Source organism: Gordionus sp. m RMFG-2023, chromosome 1 (genome assembly GCF_954871325.1).
Source record: "Gordionus sp. m RMFG-2023 chromosome 1, tfGorSpeb1-WG-v2, whole genome shotgun sequence".
NCBI lineage: Eukaryota > Metazoa > Nematomorpha > Gordioida > Chordodea > Parachordodidae > Gordionus > Gordionus sp. m RMFG-2023.
This window is the reverse complement of record NC_088775.1, coordinates 73478064-73502583: the sequence shown is the minus strand read 5'-3', so window position 1 is coordinate 73502583 and position 24520 is coordinate 73478064. Positions and strand designations below refer to the sequence as shown.

At 25.6% G+C, this 24520-nt stretch overlaps 1 protein-coding gene across 2 annotated transcripts; it reads left to right on the top strand.

The window, feature by feature from the left end:
- LOC135930974 (nucleolar protein 6-like) lies at nt 1-24520 on the top strand. 2 transcript variants are annotated; one of them, XM_065467792.1, is made up of 18 exons: nt 1-133; nt 178-291; nt 332-502; nt 545-1235; nt 1316-1488; nt 1731-1849; nt 8177-8363; nt 8711-8884; nt 9712-9881; nt 10219-10382; nt 10723-10916; nt 11816-12170; nt 14519-14796; nt 18524-18729; nt 18940-19357; nt 19706-19963; nt 20710-20817; nt 24247-24520. In XM_065467792.1, exons 1-18 carry the CDS (start codon nt 14-16, stop codon nt 24460-24462), a joined length of 4116 nt encoding a protein of 1371 aa, XP_065323864.1. In that variant the 5' UTR covers nt 1-13; the 3' UTR covers nt 24463-24520. The 2 variants fall into 2 exon arrangements, with proteins under 2 accessions (XP_065323864.1, XP_065323865.1); XM_065467793.1 differs by lacking the exon at nt 19706-19963.

Here is a 24520-nt window from a genome sequence, read left to right as displayed (position 1 = left end):
TATTTGAACGCACATGTCAGGAATCTTTAGCAGTAAAGCTAAAAAATTTAAAGTTATAAGTAATGAATTGGACAATCTTCAAATTAAAGATTATGAAACCTACGACGAAGTTCTAAATCTTCTAAATTTGCAAGTTTATAATTTTTTTTAGAATATTTACTATAATATTTTTAAAAGATTGAGGAAGTATGCCAACAAAACAAAAATTATAAATATAATATTCAAATTCAAGAGATTCTTAATTTATTTATTAAAATTCTTCAAAATATTCCAGAATCGGGGATTGATGAGGTATACCTATACATATATTTTAATAATTAATCATAAACAGCAAAACTATTGGGAAAATATTAACAACAAATTGGATATTTTTTACACAAAAATTGCTAAATTTGATATCTTGTTTAAGCCTCCACAAGTTATTGAGTTAATAGGGAGCTACACAAATTATACATTTATAAAATCTGATCTAACAATCGATATTTTAACAAAAATGCCCTCAGTAATTATTTATTTATGTTAATTATATTATATAAAAATATAGGAATGTTTTAAAGAAAATGATAAATTAAATTATCAATACTTTTTAAAAAGAATGAGTTATATTTCTTATATGGGTTCACAATTGTGTCAAAAATTAGATCTTAATAAAAAATTTAAAAATATATCTTGTAAATTTTATATAGAAGTTGGAGGGTTAAATAATGATGGGTGCTTGCAATTCTTACCTTTATTGACCATTAAAATGATTGATAATAGCACCAGCAATAACTTATTAACAAAATCTCAGCATTTTCCAACATTTAGGATAATTGTTTTGCCTGATTTAATCAAAACTGATAAAACCATGCAATCAGAGCTATTTAGTAATATGAAAAAATTTAAAATTATCTGCTTCAATCCAAATAAGTGCAATATAAAGGATGACAATTTAACATCAAGCCCATATTATAATTCAATAATATCAAATCAAATATGCTCAACAATCAAATTATTTGATCTCACTGATATTATTAGTAATGCTGGTGATAAAACATATCCAGTTATTGATGCTCTAATTTTATTAAAATTATGGGCAAAGAGTAGATATATCTTGAATTATGATGATAAATTTAATAATTCTTTTAATTTGGGTCACATCTTTTATATTTTTATGATTTGGCTATATAAAACTCAAAAGATAAATCAAAATATGACACCCTTTCAAATTTTCAAACTTGCATTGTTCTATATAAGTAAATTTATGATAATTTAATTAATATATTGTTGAAAACAAATTTTATTATAATTTATTCATAATGAAATTTTATTTTAGACTCTCAAGACTGGACAAAGTGTGGATTGCATTTTTATGAATCAAATGCCAAATCTATCTTACTTTCTGAAGAAAAAATTAAACTTTTCCATTCACATTTTGATGTAGTGTTTTTAGATCCCACAGGCAACTATAATATTTGCTGGAACTTTACTAAATTTGACTATTATTGGGTTGCCATAATATATTTTAAATTTCATTAACTCTTCATATTACTAGATGAGTTATTTTTCTTAAAGTTCAGCAAAAATAATTTATTTATACCACACCCAATAAGAAGTATATAATCAGTTGTTAAACTTAAATAGTATGTTTATATAGTAGTACTTGAAAATGATCATTAGCAGACTAATAATTTTTTAGATCAAATTCATAATTATATTGATTACATCATTTAAAAATTTTTATATAAAAGATAAAATACGAAGTTGAGTTAACTCTGGAACAATTAAATATATCAGTTCACCCTGAACCATTTCATTGGCTATTCATGACCCAGAGACCATTTGAATTATCCTTTGATCATATACTAAGGTTTTTTTATTTTTAAAAATGATATATAATTTTTTTTATACTACATTTGCTTGCACAATGTTTCTTACAATAGCTTTTAAATGTTTTTTTTTATTTACAATAATGTTTCTTGTATTTAAGTTTTGAATTTTAGGACTCTTGAATAATGTCCATAAGCTTTGTTACCTATGAAATTTATATCATGAGTAAGATCAGGGTTGCCAGATTTATTCAAATAAAAATTGGGAGAAATTATCATAAAAATTTTATAGCAAATAATATTAATTTTTTTTCCTGGCAATTATTTCTTTATTTAAATGAATATATCTAATACACAATAGTAAAATAAAGAAAGATCGTATATTATTTTAAATATAAAATACATACGTATACATCAAAATATTTAAAAAATCAATACATATTATTTTTTTCATTCATATATTTCATAAAATTTTATATTAAATAAATTTTTATATTTTGTTACATATTCCTTAAAATCTTTACAAGTATAATTAAAATAATTCTTCATCGAATTCCGCTTATTAAACTAATAAAGATAGATTACGATCTTTGCTCCAGAAATGAATTAAACTAAATATACACTCTGAAACAGCGTTTGTGGTAACGAAAATATAATGTATATTTTTTCAAAATTGTTATTTTGTTTTATAAATGCAGGGGTTCGAAGTGAACCCGAACTTGGAGAAGAAAACCCAGGTTATTGGGAGAAAAATTTGAACCTGAACCGAACCTGAACCCTTTTATAAAATTATAAAACGAACCGAACCCGAGATTATTTAAGGTTTCAACTGGGTTCAATGTTTTGTTTAAATTAATATATTTGTATAATTGTAAATACAAATATTAATAATTTACTTGACATTTTATAATATTTTCAAATTTCCAATTAAGTGAAGTGTTAATAAATTTTAAAAAACTTAATTCATTTACTCCATTTTTAAATTTTTTAAAATTTATTCTCAAAGATTCCTATTGGATTGCTAATAAATTTTAAACAATTAAATTCATTTACGCCATTATTTTTAATTTTTAACTTATTCTCAAAGATTATTAATTAGAGGAAAATGAAAGTGAACAAGTCAAAGTAAAAATTATTATTTTGGATATTGTTAATTTAAAGAAATACGTCAAAATAAAATTTTTTAAATCTATACATGACTATGCTTTGTATTTTTAACTATATTTTGCCTATAAATAAAATAAAAAAATTTTTTTTTTACCAAATTTATATCTAGTTTTTTTAATTATGATTTAAATATAGAATTTTTTTTTATCAATTCAAAAATTTAAACCCGAGCTGAACCTGGATTTAAAAATATTTCCCTGAACCGAACCCCAACAGAACCCACCTATTTTTTTAACCTTAAACCGAACCGAACCTGGCCAAATGCCGGGTTCGCACCCTGTATAAATGTATTTAAAGCAATGAATTCCTAAAATAATTCACCCAATTCGATATCTTATATATTAAGTTTGATTATTATTAATTCAACTTCCTCGAATTTTAATTTATTATCAAGCATCATAATTCTTAGATTTCCCCATTTATTTGTAAATACCTATTTTTAAAAAAAATATGAAATGATTTTTTTAAAATAAATTTATTAGCTTTATTTTGAATTGATATGATTTTATCATGATCATCACATTTTATAAGATTTTATCTTACAACCGAGTATACCTAAAACGAATTATTTGTTATTCGATTCGATTCGTATTTTACGAATACGAATAACACAATTATTCGATTCGAAAATTCGAATCGAATTCGAATAAGGAAAATATATTATTCGTCGAATAATTTTTTATCTATTAGATTATTCGACTAAAATAATTTATAGTATTAATATATATTGGAAAATAATCATATATAAATCATATATTATTATTAGGAATTATTTGAAATTATTTCAATTTAATAAAATCTCCTAGTGGAATAATGAATATTGCCCCAAATTTTGAAACTCCATTTTAATTTATCTCATAATAGACCATTACTTTAGAAATTTCTTTTATGATAGAGATGGACGAAGAAGGTAATTTATATAACACATAACATATACAATTATAATAAACTGTTAATCCCATCACATCAAGAATGACGGGCAAACCGAATATTTCTCTTTCATTTGATGATGGAGAAATCATAAATTTGACTTTTTGCCTAAAGTTTTTACCACTTTATTTGTAAAATATTGCTAATGCCGTGTTATCTAAAATGGCGAGGGACATATTGTCGATACAGAAATCTTCAACCCCATGTGAGCGACTCTTTTCTGTTGGAGCTCATATGGTTACAAAATACAGAATGTCGTTAAAGGAGGAAACAATCCGAAAAACTTTATGTTTGAAAAATTGGCTGTTGTCAGATTTATCTTCTACATTATAGATATGAATATTATATTGATTTTTCCACATTTTATATAAATATATTATATATGTATCTTCTATTTTGTCTCACTAATAAAATTTGTTTGTCTTTATCCTTAGTTAAATTTTACAAAATAAATTTTATAATAGATCTTTTTTAATTCATGGTAAATAAAATTTTCGAATCGAATCGAATAATCATTTTATTATTCATACGAATACGAATAATAAATTATTCGATTTAAACGAATAATTCGAATATACAAATAATGGAATTATTCGATTCGATTCGTATTTTTGTAGGTATACAACCGAGCCATAAAAATTATTGACAGCATTTAAAGTTGTAACTAATTTATTCAAGTGATCTCCACTGCAATTGAATTTTCGGATTCCAATTTTTTAACCTCGTATTTAAGGTCTCTATATTAATAACTAGACCAACTCATTTTCAAAAAATAATTTTAATATTGAATTGGGATTTTTTTGGGATAAAAAATAAGATATAACAACTAAATAATTTTTATAAAGTCTTTCGAAATCCAATATTAATGATAGCCATTTTCTTATAACATTTCATAAAAGTTCGGACCATTCAAACTTGAGAATCCATAGTTTTTTTTTAAAAATATCCCACCCTGTTTTTGGTTTTGCTGAATTCAGCATTGTTGTGATTGACGACAATATTTCAGTTTATCATCGTTGGTAAGCATTACTTGATTATATTGTATATTTTTAGTCGCGATAATTTTTTATTTATAGATTTATAAAATATATATATTTTTTTTAATAATGTGCTTCATGATTTTTAGATTATTTTTAGTTTATTTTTAGTTTTACTTTATTTATAATTATGATTCAAGCGTGATTATGACATATAATTTTTAAAAAATGTATTTTTAACTTATTATTTTTCTTGATTATTTTTTACAATTAGTAGCTTCCCTATAAAAGGGAAGCAAATTGAAATATAAAATTAATTCATTTTTTTTCCTTTTTAAAATTTTCGCTAAAGAGTATCGTTTCAATAAAAGATTATTAATATTTTTGTCTGATTGTGTTAGGTACATTCTAGAGAAATTATGTTAGAATTATTAAGTTATATTTTATATTTAGATTTAGATTTATAAAATTTGATTTTTGTAAAGTCATTATTTATTGCGATTTTTGAGTTATTTTTATTTTATATAATTTTATTTTTAGATTTACCGTTATTTATAACGTTCAGTTTGGTTACGGTTCAGTATGTAAAATATTATAATGATTACGTTTTGGTTACGGTTCTTAAGAAAAAATTTACAAAGGTTCGGTTCAGCTAATTATAAAGGTTCATAATGGTTCATTACGTTTAGAATTTTTTTTTTTTATTGAAGCATCACCATCGTCTAATTTATTTATATTATAAGAATCTATGAATTGTATATAAAAAAATATATAAAATTCAAAATAACTCATTTTTAAATATATTATAAGTAATATATTTTCTAATATAAATGGATTCATATTTGTTTGTTGTGACGATAACACAAATTTTAGCCCCGTAAAGGCCCTTTCTACAGAAACTTGTGTTGCGGGAACCGCCAGTACTATAAGAGCAAGTTTATATAATTCTGGATATTCAAATTTTTTTGATTCCTAAAATATAAAAACTGAACCGATTTAACCTTTTTTTATAAAGGTTCTTTTTACTAGTATTGTTAAACGGCTCGTTTTGAGCCGATTTTTAAAAACGGCTAACTCAATATTTTAGCCAGAAAAATATTGCCTAAGCCTCAAGATTTCGATAATATATGTATAAACCTTTGTTCCTTCCATGAGCAAAATCTTCAGGCTTAGGTAATATTTTTCTGAATGAATTATTGAGTTAGCCGTTTTTAAAAATCGGCTCAAAATGAGCCGTTTAACAACACTACTTTTTACTCCTTCAAAAAATAATTATAACGGTTCGATTACGGTTACGGTTCTGATATTTATAACGGTTTATAATGGTTTAACGGTTCATTACGGTTCACTCCGGGTCCCTGATAATAATGATGCTTCATGATTTTTGGATTATTGACTATTAGTTGTCCGCCCCTTTCTCTAGAATGTACTCCCAATACAATCACACAAAAATATTAATAATCTTTTATTGAAACGATACTCTTTACCTTTAGCGAAAATAATTTTAAATTATAAAAATTAATTTTAAAAAGGAAAAAAAAATGAATTTTACATTTCAATTTGCTTCTCTTTTATAGGGAAGTTACTAATTATAAAAAAATAATAAGTTAAAAATACACTTTTTAAAAATTATAAATATCATAATAACGTTTGAAATCATAACTATAAACTAAAAATAATCCAAAAATCATAAAGCATCATTATAATACAAAAAATAAATTTTATAAATTTGAAAATAAAATATAATCACGATAAAACTAAAATGCTTACCAACGATGATAAGCTGAAATATTCATCGTTAACATTTCATAGCAAATATAATGTCTATTGATAATGAAGCATGCCTCTTTCATCCTGCTTTGTAAATTGTATGGTGCAGGCGACCAATGGGGTATTCATTCAAAACTAATAATTCAGTCATTACACTTTGCCCTTTTCCGAAATTCACATCCGTTCGGCACAAATCGCTGTTACATTTGATAGTGAAAGGTTATAATCTTCAAGGTTCTGCACAAGTATAGGCGCAATATCATTTGATTTCTCCGAGTCCGATGAATTTTTTTTTAGTAGTTTACTTAAAATATTTTTTATTTATTAAAATAGCGCACCATTGTTGGGAATTTTTTTTAGTATTTTCATTATTTTATACATCCGTTAATAGTGAAAATGGATGATTTTTTTTCAAATCTTCTAAATCTATTTTTTAGTTTCAGGACCTAGGATATATAACATTAGAAATCCGTAGATAAATAACTAAGCGAATGTTTTATCAATCATGTGATAGATGAATGTCGTTTCGGCTACTATAGTATTATCTGATTATTCCATATTTTTAAATTATATATAAGTTTTTGCTTTGTTGAATTTTTCTTAATATCATGGAGTCATCCATGGCTGATATTAAATTTTTTATGGCATATTATACAAATTGTATTCTTCTCTGACCCATGAATAAATGGAATTCCGGGTTTTTGGATGTTAAGCTTGTCTTTAAACTGTAATTTTTAATTTATATCATTTAAATTAATGTGAATAAAATTGGGAAAGAAATGAAATGTCAGGAGTAACTTTATTTAAGTAATGAAAAATTACTAGGCTTAAAATTTTAAATAAGAAATTACTTTAAACTTCTAAAGTATCATTTTATATAGATTGATTTCTAAAAATTATATAGTCATCAGTATCAGAGGAAGTTATTATTATATGATTTATCATAACAATTTGTTTTAAAATGAAAAGATATTTAATATTATTATTATATTTCAAATTGGAAAGTTTTTTACCTTTCTTAAAATATGGATAAAAAAATAAATATAACAAGATGCCTTTTTAAATGCATGATTGAATTAAAATCAAAAGTGGTAGCTTAAGTTTCTGGTTAAGCTATTTTTAATTATTTTATATTTTAAAATATTTTTAAAAATAAATAGGAGAATTTTTTTAGGAAAATTGGGAGGGAGCGTAAATATTTGAGGGCATGTTTTGGCGACTAAAGTAAAAAATCAGGTAGTCTGGCAACCCTGGTGAACACTAGGAAATAAATTCATGTACATACATTAAAAAATTATTATATATTTAAATTTGAGTATATGATATTAAAAATGAATATGATAAAACATTTTGAATAATAAATTAATTTATATTGTTTTTAGTATTAAGGAATTATTTTTGCGCTCCTATTAGACATTTATATTCCAGTGCTAGTGTAAATCATATGATAGAATATTTATCTAATTTTGATTTATTTTTAAGTAAATTGATAAATCGCCATATTAAATGATTTTCCCTGAAAAGAATTTCGGTTCCTGTAAACAAATACAAAGATAGGATAAAAGGCAAAAATATATTGAATCCTGCTATAATCGACGAAGACAATGGTCATATATACAGAGCCCTGAAACTCAAAATTCTTTCGATTATTCATCAGGGATTGAAAGATTTTGTTAAATTGATAGTTCTTAAGCCCGAACCATTTATTCAGGTTTAAAAAAAATGTAAATGGTCTAAATTGAGTTAGGGTCAATTATTTTTTATTCAAGGTAGTTATAATGTTTTGATTAGCTATTATTTTTTACTTAAATAATTATATTCCGGTTGTTTTTTAAAAAAAATATGTATTATATAATAGTATATTCATGTCTTCATCCATAATTTTCTTAAAATGCCATATCCCATTCTTTAATAAATTTAAAACATAGATATAATATATATACTAATTTTCCATTGAGTCTCGCAATTATGATATTATTTATTATACCCGAATAATACCACCAAATCCTGATTATAAATAAATATTTTCTTTAAAAAAATTATTTCCCTGAAATTCAGATACCTCTAAATACAAGCGACACATTTAATAACAACGATTTTTGGGCCGGCATTGATTGTAGCAACATCAAACTGACTTTCGGCATATTGCTTAAACCCCCTAACGATGCCTCATTTACAAAATCTTCTAACGTTTTCGTCATAAAGGGCCCTCAGATAGACTCTGACCCTAAGGTAAATTATATTATGCAAAGATACAATATAATTTAAATATCATTAAGTGATATTAATCGGAATTTTGAGGCCACTTAGGCTTCTCTGGTCATTTATCTCAGTGATTTTTAACCGAAATATTAGATCAATCAGAATCCAAGTAAATTTTTATATATAGGACAGAAATATGAGTGTAAGAAAATATATCCATCTAGTATAACATTCATTCATGGTTAAATCTTATTTTTTTTACACTCCTTTTAAAATATTCTGAATCACAAATGTTGCAGGTGGCTGCAAGCTTTAGTTGAAGTTGTGTATAGAAGTTGATTAAATTATTATCGATGTTAACTAAAACTCTCAATTAGAATTATTATTATATTGGAATCTAAATAAAGAAAGAATAAAATATATTTAAATAAATTAGGATAAACAAATATATAATATAACAAAGAATAAAAAAACTTTACAACTAGAGAAAATCACTTTATTCGATAAAGAATCCAAATTATATTAAAAAAATTTATTAATCATATTATGTGTTTTATTTCACTTTTTAAAGCGATATATATAATAATTGTTTTACAATTAATTTGAATATATGAAAATATATAAAATAATATTATGTTAATTTTAAGTTCATTCAAAAAAATAATTCCCCCCAAAAAAATATTATATTCGTTTTCAGTTTATTTATGAATAATAACTTCCAAAAATTAACATTCTAATTTCTCAAAATGTATTTGCATATACAACAACATATTGTTATTATTTATATAAATTTTATAAAAGGGTTTAATAAAGTTTAAATTTAAAAAAATCATCCTATCTCATGGGAAAAAAACTAGGAAGAAAAGAATTTTATAGATTTTTGGGGTATTGAGTTGTGCTCAACACGCAAATTTTCTGATGGAACCGTTAAAAGAGCCATAGTTTTCGATTCAAGCTCCGGGATTGTCAACGGTTTTGATAAGCGCACATATCCTTATTACAGAATCGTATGCCATTTGCTTAAACGGTGACTTGATTTTTTTAAGAAAAACTTTTTTTAAACAATTTCGAAAAATTCTTAAGTAAAGTTAGATATTTTAAAATAAAAAGTAGCAATGTTTTTTTGTTAAAATTTCTATAAGCATCTATTCTTTTTTTGTTATCAAATTTGTTGTTTTACTTAAAAAAACTATAAAAGATATGTCAGGAAGTCATGTCATTGAAAATGCACACACACGAAAAAATTAATAAAAATTTATTTAAGCGATTAAAAACATTTTCGCATATTTTGTTTTATTATATCCTAATTTGTTACTGTCTAAGACTAAAATAAAATCAAAATACTTATTTTCCTTACGTTAAAGACATTGCGGTTTCGATATGCTGTACCCTCTCAAAAACTATGTTGATTATAATCAATCTCGGTTTCAAATACAAAGAATGGGTCTAACTTTGAAATTTATCAAAAAATTTACCTCCAAAGTTCTTGGATTTAAACATAACTCTATAAAGGAAATCGCAACAACTCGTAAATTTAAATTTATATAGACAATTCTTTTTGCAATGACCGTGGGTTTTTGGTTGATTTGACAATTTATAAAAGTTGAGAGATAATTATATTACGCCTGTGAATATTACACTTTATTTATTTAATCAAACATGTATCATTATTGATAAAAAAGGAGTAAAAGAACGTTATATAAACGAATTTTATCCTTCTCCGAATATATATAATATTGATTTTGATTAACAAAAAAAACATAAATTGTCAAAATAAACATATAAATATCTTTTCTTTTATATATATTATTATTAATCTTGTTAATATCGTTTTCCAAAAAACATCACCTATACGAATCAATATCAAGCCTATTCCAAAAGTAATGATTTATTTAAACGGATCAAAAAAGACAATTATGGAACCGGAGAATCTAATTTTTTGCCTATTATTAAAGCCACTGATTCCTTGTGCAAAATATTGATGGAAGATTTGAGGAATCAATTGCCATTGGGAATTTGCAACGTGCTGGGTGGTTACGATTCCATTTTTAGAAGAACCGAGGTTGCCACAATTTATCAAATTACGATAATTTCCTCTAAACATATTTTCATCATATATTTTAAAGTCTCTTTTTGGCTATAAATTTGCCTCTCTTTTTATTTGTATTTTGATATGAATAATATATTGACAATCTTCCCTTTTCTTAGGCCTTTTCGCACATGGATATTCATGGAGATAGACCAGCCTTTATTATGACTGTGAATAGCTTGCTTAGTTATATAGTGGCCATCATTTTTTATTGGTTCCCCTTTTTTTATAATGATGGCATTGAGATTTGGGTTTCATTAATACTTTGATTGCAAAGGAGATTCCCTTTGTTCTCATTACCATTATTGGTGACCCTTTTTCTTATCCCTATATTATAAGGTCTTGTTCTTCTCGTTTGGTTAACTTTTAAACAAACTTAAGGATTTTTAATAACAAATTTTTTGCTGATTTATTAACTTGAGTATTTTTTGTGTTCCGCCCCTTTCTCATTTTTTTAATGGCATACGCATACCCTTTACATGCTTAATAATTATTTACCTGTTTATAATAGTTGGTGTTTGTAGTATGAAGATTTTTATACATTTCAATTTTCTGTATGTCCACATATACTTTCACCACCCTTTGGCTGTAAGTAGTAACACATTTATTTATGTTCGAATTGCATGCCATAGGGGACTCCAGACATGACGTTTTTTTTCATCAAATCGGTAAAAAAATAAAAGATATTCTAATGGAGATTTCATGTATAATATAATTTTCTTTTTTCGTTAGCAAGTATAATGACATGACCTTAACAACTTACTTAAGGTGCCATTCATCTTTAAAAAATATAATGCTTTAATTTGCTTTTATTTTAACTCGTGTTATTTGAAAGTTTTCTATATAATTACACTAATTATTTTTTCTTCTAGGTTTTTCCACCTTTACCTCTAATAAAGCCCGGTAAATCCCTTTATAAAATTAACGCTGAAAGAAAAACTACAGGTACAAATGCACCCAATGATAGACCAATTAAAAAAATTGGCTATCCTTTCAAATTTAGAAAATATCCTACTTTTCAAAGCAAAAAACAACCCACGTATATAAACTACACTCTATTAACACTATGGCCGGAATCTACCCACAAATGGCCTATAAAACTCACGAATGAAACCCTTAATGTTAAAATTAAGACTAAATTCAGTTCATATTATAGAAGCGAAGAGAAAATGGATAAAAATCTGAAAATAACACGGAAACAAAAAGACTTAAACGAATATATCAGAGGTTTTTAAATTATCAATTCTTTAAAAAAACTTAGATTTATTTAATAATTAATCAACATATTTTATGTTCCTGCAGTTTAAATAAATCATTCCATTAGGCTATTCCATGTAAATCGTGCGATTGCCCAGACCTCTTGGAATTTGGGTCAAATTTTGTGAACCTACTAAGGTACACTTAATTAAAGCAATGTTAAAATTTTAGCATCCTGGTTCTTATATTTTTGGAGATTCAAGGTCAAGTCAAAGTATAAAAAATGACAAATTTTTACACTTAATCGAGTGTCATTTAAAAAAATACATATTTTAAAAAATAATAAGTTTCTCCGATTTCTATAAAATTTTAGGCAAACGTCAGTGAGTCTATATAAAAAGATTGTAATGCCGGTTTTCATTTTCTTGGGAAAATTCGATGAAAACACTAAAAAAACAATATGATATTTTTATAGTACATATGCAAATTTTTAGATTTTACAAAAATTAAAAAATAATTCAATTTACTGTTTATTTTCTTACCAATAAAGATTAAAATATTACAAAATATGTGTTATACATTCTCTACTAATATATCGATAATAGCTCAACTCAAGGAAGGTTCAACTGAGAGAAATTTTTTAAATTAAACAAGTATCTGAAGTAAGTAGTAGGATCAAAAGTTTGAGAGGTATGGGTTAGAGTTAATATAAAAAGTTTGAGAGATATGGGTTAAGGGTTTACATAGATTAAAGATGGTTTTAAATAAAATTTAATCATTTTTTTGACAAGTCTTTTCATTTTAAACAGACAAATTTTTAAATGAATCAGCTGTTATAATGGCAATTTCCTTGAGTTGGACCATAATTAATAAATTATATAAGAACATTAAACAGTATTCAGTCACTCAAACAAAACTTTTCCAAAGCGGTTACCTAGGCATTTTCAGCATTTTTTTTTAAAAATTTCCAAACAAAGGACAATAATTTATAGAATTAATTTTTTTGCATATTATAAATTAGCCGCCACCATTTAATCGATTAACTATTTTACATAAGAGACTGAGTGTCTTGCCGATGCTAATTTTTTTTAAAAAAATATTTTATGCAAAAAAAATTAAATTTGACAAATTACTCTCCTGCTAAAAAAATCTTTGTTTTTAATGCTTTTATTGATTTTTACAATGCAAACAAAAACTTGGCATTCCTATTTTTTATACAGATATTGATTGGTTTTAGTGAAAATTTGCTTAAAGTTTTATAATAATCGGGAAAATTCATTATTTTTTAAAAGGATTATGAACTTAGAATGGGGTTAATTGGACAACAACATTTAAAAAAAATGTTATTTTTTAAAAAAATTATGGATTGTATACATTTTATTTTGATATGTGAATCATTAGTTATAATTATGTAGTTTTTGGTAAATATTTATTTGAGAGTTTTTAAACAGATGAATTTTAACCAATTTTATATTAAGATTTTACCTAAAATAATATTACACAAACCTCGAGATTTCGTTAATAGATATCTAAACCTTTCTGCCAACTGTGAGAAAATCTCCTGGCATATGTATATTTTTTGACTAAAATATTGGGTTAGCCGTTTTTGAAAATCTAGCCATTTAACAGCACTAATTTGAATGACAATCTATATATAATCTTAAAAATATGTTATTTTTTATATTATAACTATGCCGTTAAACTAGCAATTAAAATAGCGTGCTGCATTTTTAAGTAGCGATCGGTAACGATTTTTTTTTGAGAAGCTATATTAAAATTAGCTACCTTAAAATTTTTTTTGAATTAATATGTTAAAATTATGAGTATAATTAATTTTAATTATTTTATTTATAATTTGAGTAAATAAAAAGATATATTTAAAAGAATTAAATTTATTCAAATAATTTCACTTCTTGCACTCATTTATTTAAATTTCGAAATCAAAATTATGACATCTTTATGCTCCTGACATTTTAAATAAACTAATTCATAGATTAGTCCAGATTAAAGAGTTCCCTCTTTTAAAACCATCTTCGTATACCTCTATCCCATCCAGTTCTCCATTTGAAAGATTATTTAGTTTAGCCAAGGGTGTTTTTGGTAAAAAAAAGTTCTTTGTTAGAAGAAAATTTTGAGAGACATCTTCTCTTAAAGAAAATTTACATTTTTAAAGTAGCGTTATTAGCATTGATTTTGACCTTTGATATTTATTAAAATACGGAGATAAAAGTTAGGATGATGTGGAATTTCTTTATTTACATGGAACCTTAGTCTGTGAACAAAATATCACCCCAAATCCCAGAGTTTTTTAAAAAAGGTTATATATAAAATTAAATTAATTCCATTCATAAAAATTATTTTTCGATAAAATTTACCAGAACCTATGACCTATGCCGGTGCATTGTCAAGACTCATAATAGCTTTCTTAATCGAACTCAAACGGCATTTAGCCCACAAGGTTGATCGTTGTTTTTTAGTCAAATCTCACCATTTAAATAATTTGTCACGAAATGGAAATAGCCAATATCACTTGGAAGTCATGCATTCTGGATATGCATTTAAGCTTTATTTCGTATGCCCACCTCAATTAAGACTAACCACCAATCTATTCGAAGGGTTAAATGTCGTTCAACGCTTGTCCAAAGCCATATTAGCAGTAAAATCTCTTTTTTTATTGATTAATAATTTTACCCTAATCCTTAGATTTTTATAGTCTTGATAATCATATTCTGAAAGATATTTTTCTTTGATTCAGTTAAAATATTTACTGCCCTGAATTTTCAACTTGCTACTATTATTGTATTACATCTATTCCTTTATTACAATATAAATTTTATACAAAATAAATATCTTGCGATGAAAAAACACGAATAAAAATACTACAGTTAAAAATAATAAATAAATAATTATTCAATTTAATAAAGATAATATGAGAATCAAACATTAAAAAGTTTTATTGACAAAAATCACCTTCAAAAAAAAGGAACGTGTTCACGTTCGTTCAAAATTTTATGTAAAATTTTTTTTATTTAATATTTAAATAAATATATATAAATTATTTTTTAACACAATATAATATAAATGAATAAAAAAATATTTATTTATAAAAATAATTTCATATTAATTTTTAATATATAAAAACCTTTTTATATCATATAAAATTTAATTATTTATTAAATATATAAATTTAAAATACTTTAAATTGTGTTCGACAATTAAAATATAAAATCCTTGATAAAAACTTAAAAATAATAGGGATTAGATTATAATTTCAAAGAATTACCCTAAAAATAAATAAATAAATTCTAAAAGATTTCAACTATTTTATATCTATGTTATTTAATATATTACATTACATTTAATGATTTTTGCTTTATGTAGTATCTTATTATGTTAATCATAATAATTTGACAAGTATGAAATATAACTATCTAAAGTAAATTATTAACGAGTTACTTTAATAAATATTACTATCAAGTAATGTCGTACGCGTTCGTGAATGAAGTTCGATTTTTTTAAAAAAATGATGAACGGCGTTCTCTTTATTCTTGACGAATTTTAAGCGTGAACGCTTTCCTTTTTTATGACGAACGCGTTCGAATTTAATCGTTCAATTTTAAAAACACTTTTTATTTTTATTTATTTGGAAAATTTAATATTAATCCGAATTTTTTAAGAAAAATGTCTTATATTTTATAATTAACTCTTTTTTCTTTTTCACATCAATTTTTTTAACACGCCATTATTATAGTTTATTAATTTGAATATTATTGTTTATATTTTAATTTAATAGATTAGCATAAGCTTGGATATTATTATTTCATCACCATCATCTGATTTGAAAATTCAAAATCGGACAAATTAACATTACCATAGCCCAAATATGATAAATATTTTACAGTAGCATCCTATATTGAAGGAAATAATTCAATATTTACCAAATGTAAAATGTGCCCCAAAAGTATAATATCATTTCAAAATCTTCAAGTTCCTATTTATAACGACATTTGATTATAATATTAATTATTTTGTTTTATATAATATAACTAAGTAAAATCATTAAATTTGAAGATAGAATGCATTTGGGCTATTTGACACCAACAATAACGATAATTATTTTAAAATTAAAAAAATTAGTGGCCTAAGATATGATTAACCATTTAGACGCAGTATTAAATGAGATTAATAAAAGGTATTAAACCTATCACTATCAAATTATATCATATATTTTATTTTTTAAGATTTGAACATATATATGAAGATCAATATGTTCTTTCTGCAATTATACCTACGGTATTTAAGCTTTAAGGGTCATGGATAAAACTTCCACAGAACGAACCAATAAAGAATAAAATTATAGCGTTTTTCTAAAAATGCATTCAAAACCCTAGAAATGAAAATGCAAGAACTGTTAATTTCGAGATATCCTTTTTTTTGACGAGGAAGTAAGTATAGGATGGATTGGAGGAGGATAGCTTATCTCGATTTTTTGAAGCATAAGACAAAACAATAAATGTTTTTAATAAATTCCCCACGTTAAAAGAGTTGTTTATTATGTATGATACCGCAATCCACTTATCTGCCCATGTAAAGCTCTTTTTTTTAGTATAGCTAATGCCGTAAGCTTTCCTGTCTATCAGATGGAAATTTTTAAAAATAATTGTTATTGAAAATTAATAAGAAAATTTTTTTATATACAAAAATATCTTTTTATTCTCTATATTATATTGTATTTATAATTATTTTATCAAAATAAAACTATATTATTTTTTAACATGGCTAATATATTGTGTTAAAACATATAAGATATTTTTATATTAAATTAAATTAAAAAAAAATTTATCATAAAATTTTTAACGAACGTGAACGCTTTCCTTTTTATTGAAAGCGAACGTGAACACGTTCGATTTTGGTCAATGAACGTTGAACGCGTTCTATTTTTTAGAAATGTTTACAGCACCACTATCAAGTATTTTTTTAAATTAGAACCTAGAGATTTTGAAGTTTTTTTTGGACACATTTTGCATTTGGTAAGGATAGAATTAATGAATTAATTCCCCGAATATAGGATGTTACTGTAAAGTATTTATTATATTTGAGCTATGGCAATATTCAGAATCGGATGATGATATAACAACATCCGTACTTATGTTAATCTATAAAATATAAATAATAATATTTATTATATTTACAACTTTTTTACATATTTTTTTTTATTTGCTCCTATTTTAATAAAATAATTTTTTGAGAGATGTTTTAATATTGAAAGAACTGATTGATTATTATTATTACATTAATAATGATCTTTAGATCATTATTTGATTCGTGAATTTTTTTTGTTTTACTTTTTTTAAAAAGAATAAAACGAAGAGAAAAAGAATATTGAAGATTAATTATAGGGTGTCTCATCACCATCAGCGGCGATACTTTTAAATTTATTATAAAAATTTTTTTTATACTTTTAAATCTTTAAAACAAGTAAAATTTTAATAATTTTATATATTGTGAATTTCTTATCCCATCTCTTGTTTCTTCAACGAAATTTTACAATATTCAAATTAATAAATTATATATTTTAACGGCAATGTATTTTTTCTGGAAGTGTCTTATTTATTCAACTTTAAATCATTTTTTGAGCTCATATTTTTAATTTAAAAATCTGATTTTACTGGAAATGAGAATACCTATCTTATGAATTATAGATAATTTTATAGTTATCTTTTGAGTCATTTATAATTTATATAAAAAATCTATGGAAAAACTAATATAAGTTATATTAAGTTCAAAAGATCATGTCAAAATTGTCTGAAATTCATAAGGTATTTCAAACATAATGGAATACATTTCCGGAAAATCAGAGTTCTAATTTTAAAATAATGCGCTCAAAATAGGATTTAAAGTTGAAAAAATAACACATTACTGCTAACATAAATACTATAGGACAGTGGTTAAAAAAATTCAGATGTGGATTAATAAAATAACCCTTTCTTAAAAAATTCGGATTAATGTTAAACTAATATTTTTTATTTTCGAATGAATAAAAGTAGGAAGATTTTTAAAATTGTATGAACGTACACGAAGGAACAATTAATATATATAATTCATCAACTTAAAATAGGCATAGATGATAGAATAAGTTGCATTTTTGAAAAGTTGCTGCTAATTTCTTTAGTTGAAAATAATAGTATATATTGGTGTCAGAATGGAGGAGCATAGGGCTACGTAACAACCCATTTAATTTGAGCCTAAATTAAAAAAAAAATGACTTAACTAACAATGGTCAGAGCCAGTGAGTTATTCACTCGTGATTAGTTATTAAATATTATTTAAAATTTTTATAATAGAAGACGGTAATAATTGGCTTATCAATTTTTTTTTTAAAGCTACATTCTTCTCATCCATATTACGGCCTTACAACTCGTTTAGTTAAGCGCTGGCTGGCAGCTCATATGTTACTCTCAGGTCATAACGAATATTTTTATCATTTTGCAATGAATTCAAATATCAAATCCACAACGATTGATGATTTATGGGTGGATATATTTGTTTCGAAGTTATTTCTATGTCCCGAACCTTTTCCTCAAATTAAGTTAATTTTATTCTGGCATTCATATAATTGATTTAGATATTATTTTATATTTACAAAAATTAAGTGAATATACGAGTTTATAAATTTATTAAGATGATGATGAATTTTATCATACAATTCTTTAAAAAAAGTATTAGAATATTACGGAAGGTGGTAAACAAAATTTTAATAAATATTATTAAAAAAAACGAAAATAAATAAAAATAAAAGTTGTCCTTCCCTAGGCTTTTTACGATTCTTACATTGCCTTTCTACCTTCGATTTCGACATGGAACCTTATTTCATCCCTCTACTTAATTCTTCACTTTCTTACGACGACGTGACCTCTATACGTCTGGCTTTCAAAGCTCATAGAATAAAAGGAAAATTTCCTAATATTCCAAATATAGTGTTGGATTATACAAATACCACCTCACGGAAGGACAAATGTACTGAACAAGAATCTGATTTCGGCTCGGATTCTCAATATTTTAACGAATTTATTAATGGGAGTCTAGCCCCAAGTTCACAGGTGTTCAGAAGAACGTTAATTTTGGCTAGGAAAGTTTACGAAAACTTATTGAATGAACCATGCCTAAATGTGAATGTTTCTAATGATATCATTATAAGCCGCGGAGAACATATGAAGGTATACTATACTATTAATTTTGTTATTTAAGTTTCTAATTGATTTAAAAATAAGAATTATATTACATTTTAAAATATTTTCTCAGTGAATTTATAATTTTATTACAAATTTGAAAATAATAAGCACTGCGGGAAGATAATCAATTTAATAATATATAAATTTGATAATTTTTAATTGATTATTTTGGTTTTGTTAATAAATATCATTTTTTTGTAATAATTTAGCTTCAGATCTTCTTATGGCCTCAAGGGACGATTTTTTAAACTGCTTTTCAATATTGAAACATTTTTGAAAAAATAAAAACTTATTTGAACATTTATTTAATATAAAATTCTTTAATTTCTTTAGAACATCATCTTCGAAACACCCCTTAAAGATTACGATTTACTAATAAGGCTCAAGAAGGCGAAAATAACCCGTTGCAGTCAAAACATAATGAAACCTTCGAGACTTTACAGCCCTCTTATTTTTTCCAATATTAAAAATAATTATGGATCTATGCCTATTAAGCCAAAAGAAGATATGACAGGAAATTATAATAATAGATTTCCTGACAATTTTTTGATTGATTTAGACCCGATCCAGATATATATGGATGAATTGAATGTTAGCTATACTCATTGAATAAAATAGAGTTCTACTCATTTTATTCTATTATTTTTCATTATAGTGAAAGTCACGGTCTTTGGCCTGAGCCGGATTGATACACATAGCCCGGATCGGGGCACGTCCCTCAAATAAAAAAGCGGTCCAGGTCGTAGTTCTAAATAAAAAGATCAAACGGTTTTTTTGTTATTTTAAAAATATTTTCGTTTTTCTTTAATTTAATTCTTATTTTATTTATTAAATATAAGAATTTTTTAAGTTAACAATACCAAATCATATACGAATAATATAATAAAGAATACAAATATTAAATTTAAAAGTAAAAGTAAAATGCCTTTTTGGCAATGTTTTCCTCGTATATTGCAAAATAAAATAACCATAAAAGAAAAAGAATTAAAAAACTAAAGTAATTCCTCTAGAAAAGTAATATAAAAAAATATATGAATGGTAGGGGCAAATTTAAATTAATAAAAAACCAATCTAGACTGCGGTCCTCGAAAAAGATTAGTCTGCCAATCAGTTTCAGTCTAAGACCGATTCTACCGGACTGTTGACCTTCACTATTATTAAAGACAAAATTGATTTGATACTAGTTATGATGTAAGTATAAAATGTTGTTTAATTTTAACTCTTCAAGTATTAACAAATATGTTTACAACTATACTAATAATTTAAAACTATTTGTAATATATTTTAAATCTGTTTAATTAATAATTAAATGAAATATCTGAAATAATTTTTTATAGAACACATTCGGTCATTTGGCTCTATTTTTCAACGACAAATTTGGCGGGGATATTATAGGTGTGGTATGGAAACCCAATGTATATGATAAACTTACCTCTATTAATAAAGTAAAAGCTTTTTAAAATGTTTTTTAGGAAATTCTTTAATAAATAAATGTTTTTAGGGTGTGGATTATATTCCGCTTCCAGACATAATGGTCTGTTGGAGTTAGTCTTGCAATATGATGAGGTTTACTCCGAATGCCTCTTCCTCCAATATTAGAGTTTTTTTAAAGCCATTCATCTATGGTTTAAAAAAAATTTACTGCTTGCCCATTATCTAAAAATTTGTTTAACTTACCTGCCCAGTTTTTTAAAATCTTTTGATTGGTTGGTTTGGATCTTTATTTTATTTTAATACATTTTTACAACTTATAAAATCTGCAATATTATTCTTAATAATTATACTCTTTCTGTTTATTCGCCCGAAATTTTTTTAAATATATTCACCTGCCCGCTTAATTTTAAAAATAATTTTAACCCGCCACCCACACTTGCCTAGATAGTAAGGCATGAGTGGGCGATTTAAGTTTCGAATTGCAAACTTCTAGTTTAAGTACTCTAGATCTATTTTCAACTTTTTTATCGCTTAAAATTGTTAAATGTAAAGATTTAAATTTAACGCAAATATTTACTTTTTAATACAAATCGAATTTTTTTTATTGTCCTTTTACTATAATTTTTCAAATTTTACATAATCATAGTTAAAAATTATAATTATATAATTAAAAATAAAATTCTATAATTGAGTCCCCAAAAAGGAACCATTCTAAAAATTTCAATTTGAATTTGTTGGCGAATAAAGAAATTGTCAGGATTCATTTGTAAAAAACCGTATTTTATTTCCCAGATTTTTTAAAAACTTAAATGTTGATGGCGAAAAATGCCCGTTCGTAGAGGTCACTACTAGAGTGAATATGAAATTTTAAAAATTTTTAATTTCTGCCTTTAGATTGATATTTATGTTTGAGGGGAATAACGAGACACATGTGTAATCCCATATAAGTGATTTACCGAGGGCCCAAGGTATGGTTGTCATACCATAAGGTCTTAAGCCATCTATTTGAGATATGTTTGTTCGAAATGTGGGCAACTGTTAGACTTCTTTTTATTACATGGTTTACTGCTGTGTGGCGTTGGTGTCACCCTTGAATAAATATATAATTAAGGCCATGCCTACCCTTTGAATCGACGGGTGATTTGCATTTGATGCAAGCATGTGGCTGTACGATGTCACAGCCTATTACTCTCAGTTGTTTATCTAAGAGATTACCAAGGTTACGACTAGGGAGTGATTCTAACCATTCATGACCACCAAGTCTGTCAGATAATTGAAGGAGTTGAATGCAATCTAAAGGTGGATTTATTGATATATCTGTTTGGTATTTCGAGATTAAAGGTGCGAAATTTTTTTTATGTATGATGATTGATGGTAAGTCAGTGTTAATGGGTTGTATTTGCCTCATTTGTCAATTGCGTCATCTAATAAACGATCGGTAGGGCATATGAAGCCAGAAATCATAGAATTGTTTGATAATCTAGATGATACGAATGATGATAAGGATAAAAAATTGAGTGGCAAAAAATCTTAACCGCCTAGTTTAGAAGGTAGCTGAGCAAGTGACCAATTGAATGAGTTTAAATTTAGGTTTAAAATATTTTCTATAGATATTTAAAATTTATCCTGAATTATAGATATGAATTCGTTGTTTTTGAAAAAAGATGATGATCGGAAAATGTGCAAAAATTTAGGTATATGAAGGCATTTGCCTTTTAAAAATAAACTTTGGTCTGCCGGTAGGTGACATAGAATGTGCTCCATGCTGTAAAAGCTTTTAAAAATGTTATGAAGGAAACTTACTGACTTGGTAGTATTAGCTAATGGGGATCCAAGTAGGGTTAAACTATTGGGAGCAATGATTTTGTAGGCTTCCAACTTTCATGGCTTATTGTTTAAAAAACATAATTCTGTTTTATTTATGTTGAGTACCAGGCCGATAGCCTGGGAATTGATTTCCAGGTGTTTTAAGGCGCTAAGTACATTAGCTGAGGGGCCACAGATGGTCTCATTGTTTATATACCATAGATTAAGATCTAGGTCAAAATTTTGTTTGATTTGGTAGATGAGATGATGGATTCCAAAACAAAGAAGAAGAGGTCCTAATGGATCCCCTGATGCCTTCTTGGGATAAAATCTGAAAAGATCCATATGTCAGAGGCGTCTGAAAGCCATATGAGGATTCAATGAATTTACAGTAACATGGAAAAGTTTCATGGAAAAATTTTTAAAAGAGGTACGATGTAGGCTATTGTAGGCATTTTTGAAATATATTTTACATATTACAGTCTGGTGGCAGGTTTTCTATGTATATTCTTAAGGTATGAGCCACTATTTCGCAGCCGCCCTTGATCCCGAAACCTAGTTGATGAGACTTTAAAATGTTGACAGCATCATGTTTGATGCGTTCGATTATGATTTTAGCTATTAATCTTCTGAAAAAGGAGCCTACTGCAATGGGACGGGTACCACCATCTGGCTTGGATATAGCAATTAGACGTGCACCAAAAAGGATTTGGTGAGTTTGTATTCAGATATCATTATTAATTATGTTATTACAAAAAGTTGTTAAAACCTTAATGGCAGAACTATGGGAAAGGATTTTTTGAATTAATTAAGTATTGAAAATAGGAGGGTCTGAAACCATCAAGACCATCTGCTGAATTTTTGAAAGAACTGATAGCGTTGACTATTTCGTCACTGGTAAAAATTACAGTGGATTAGAGGGATGGATAGATTATCGGTGGAAGCCTCGGGATGTAGTTGTTTCAATAGTTGCAATGTTTCTTCATTAATAGGATAAAGACGGTTATTTGAGGATATAAGTTTAATTGCACCACCTATGTCACCTTGATCTATTTTATTTGATATTATTTTGCATTTATGTATATCATCTACTTGCTTTTTAACATTATGATTGTAGTTAATCATTTGAATAGTGTCAAAATTATCTATGTGTGATTTTATTTGTTCATATAATGGGGTCTAAGACATTTGCCAGAGAAGGTTAATAAGTCTTCCCATGATTTTAAGCAATTTAAGTTATTTCTTTTGTGATAAGTTTTGTAACAATTGAAATTAGGTTTCTAGATTTATTGGGTAGAGTTATAGTGGGACCATTTTTCCATTCAAAATATCTTTCAATAAAATCTTTGTTAATAGGAGGATGAGGCACAATAATATTTAATAAGGGTTTGAATATTGTTATAATTTCAATGGTTGGAGATTTTTGAGAGGAAGGACATGTCCATTTGTAACTATGTTTGTATAAAAGATTGGCCTTTGTCACTTTTATGAATTTACAAATGTTAATACGAAATACCTAGTTTCTATATATTCATTTTATAAAACATCCTACATTTTTATAAATAAATATACGAATTAGATGTGTTATTTTTACAAAACTAAAAATTATATTTTTTTCTCATATATAATGTTAGAACGATATATCAGCTTCAACTCTGTTTTATCAAACTCCATTAAACAATTCTAAAATGAAAATTATAAAGACCGATATTGAAGCATCGAATGAAGAAACTGGCTTCGATCTAGTCTCGGATATTAATTCTATCATTGAAGATATGAGAATTATGGGCAAAGGGTTGATTCACACCATTGAATGTAGAACGGAAATATGGAATGAAAACATACTTTAATAATTGGCCATTTTATTATTTAGTGACATAAATATAGTAGAATAAATAAAAAAAAACG

Bases quoted from the DNA above. Each gene is read 5' to 3' on its own strand.
- LOC135930974 (XM_065467792.1), top strand. From the start codon at position 14: ATGTCAGGAATCTTTAGCAGTAAAGCTAAAAAATTTAAAGTTATAAGT. The intron at 12,171-14,518 runs GTTTTTAAATTA...AAAATTTACCAG, and splicing joins CTTAAACGAATATATCAGAG to AACCTATGACCTATGCCGGT. The intron at 14,797-18,523 runs GTAAAATCTCTT...TTTTTTTTAAAG, and splicing joins TGTCCAAAGCCATATTAGCA to CTACATTCTTCTCATCCATA.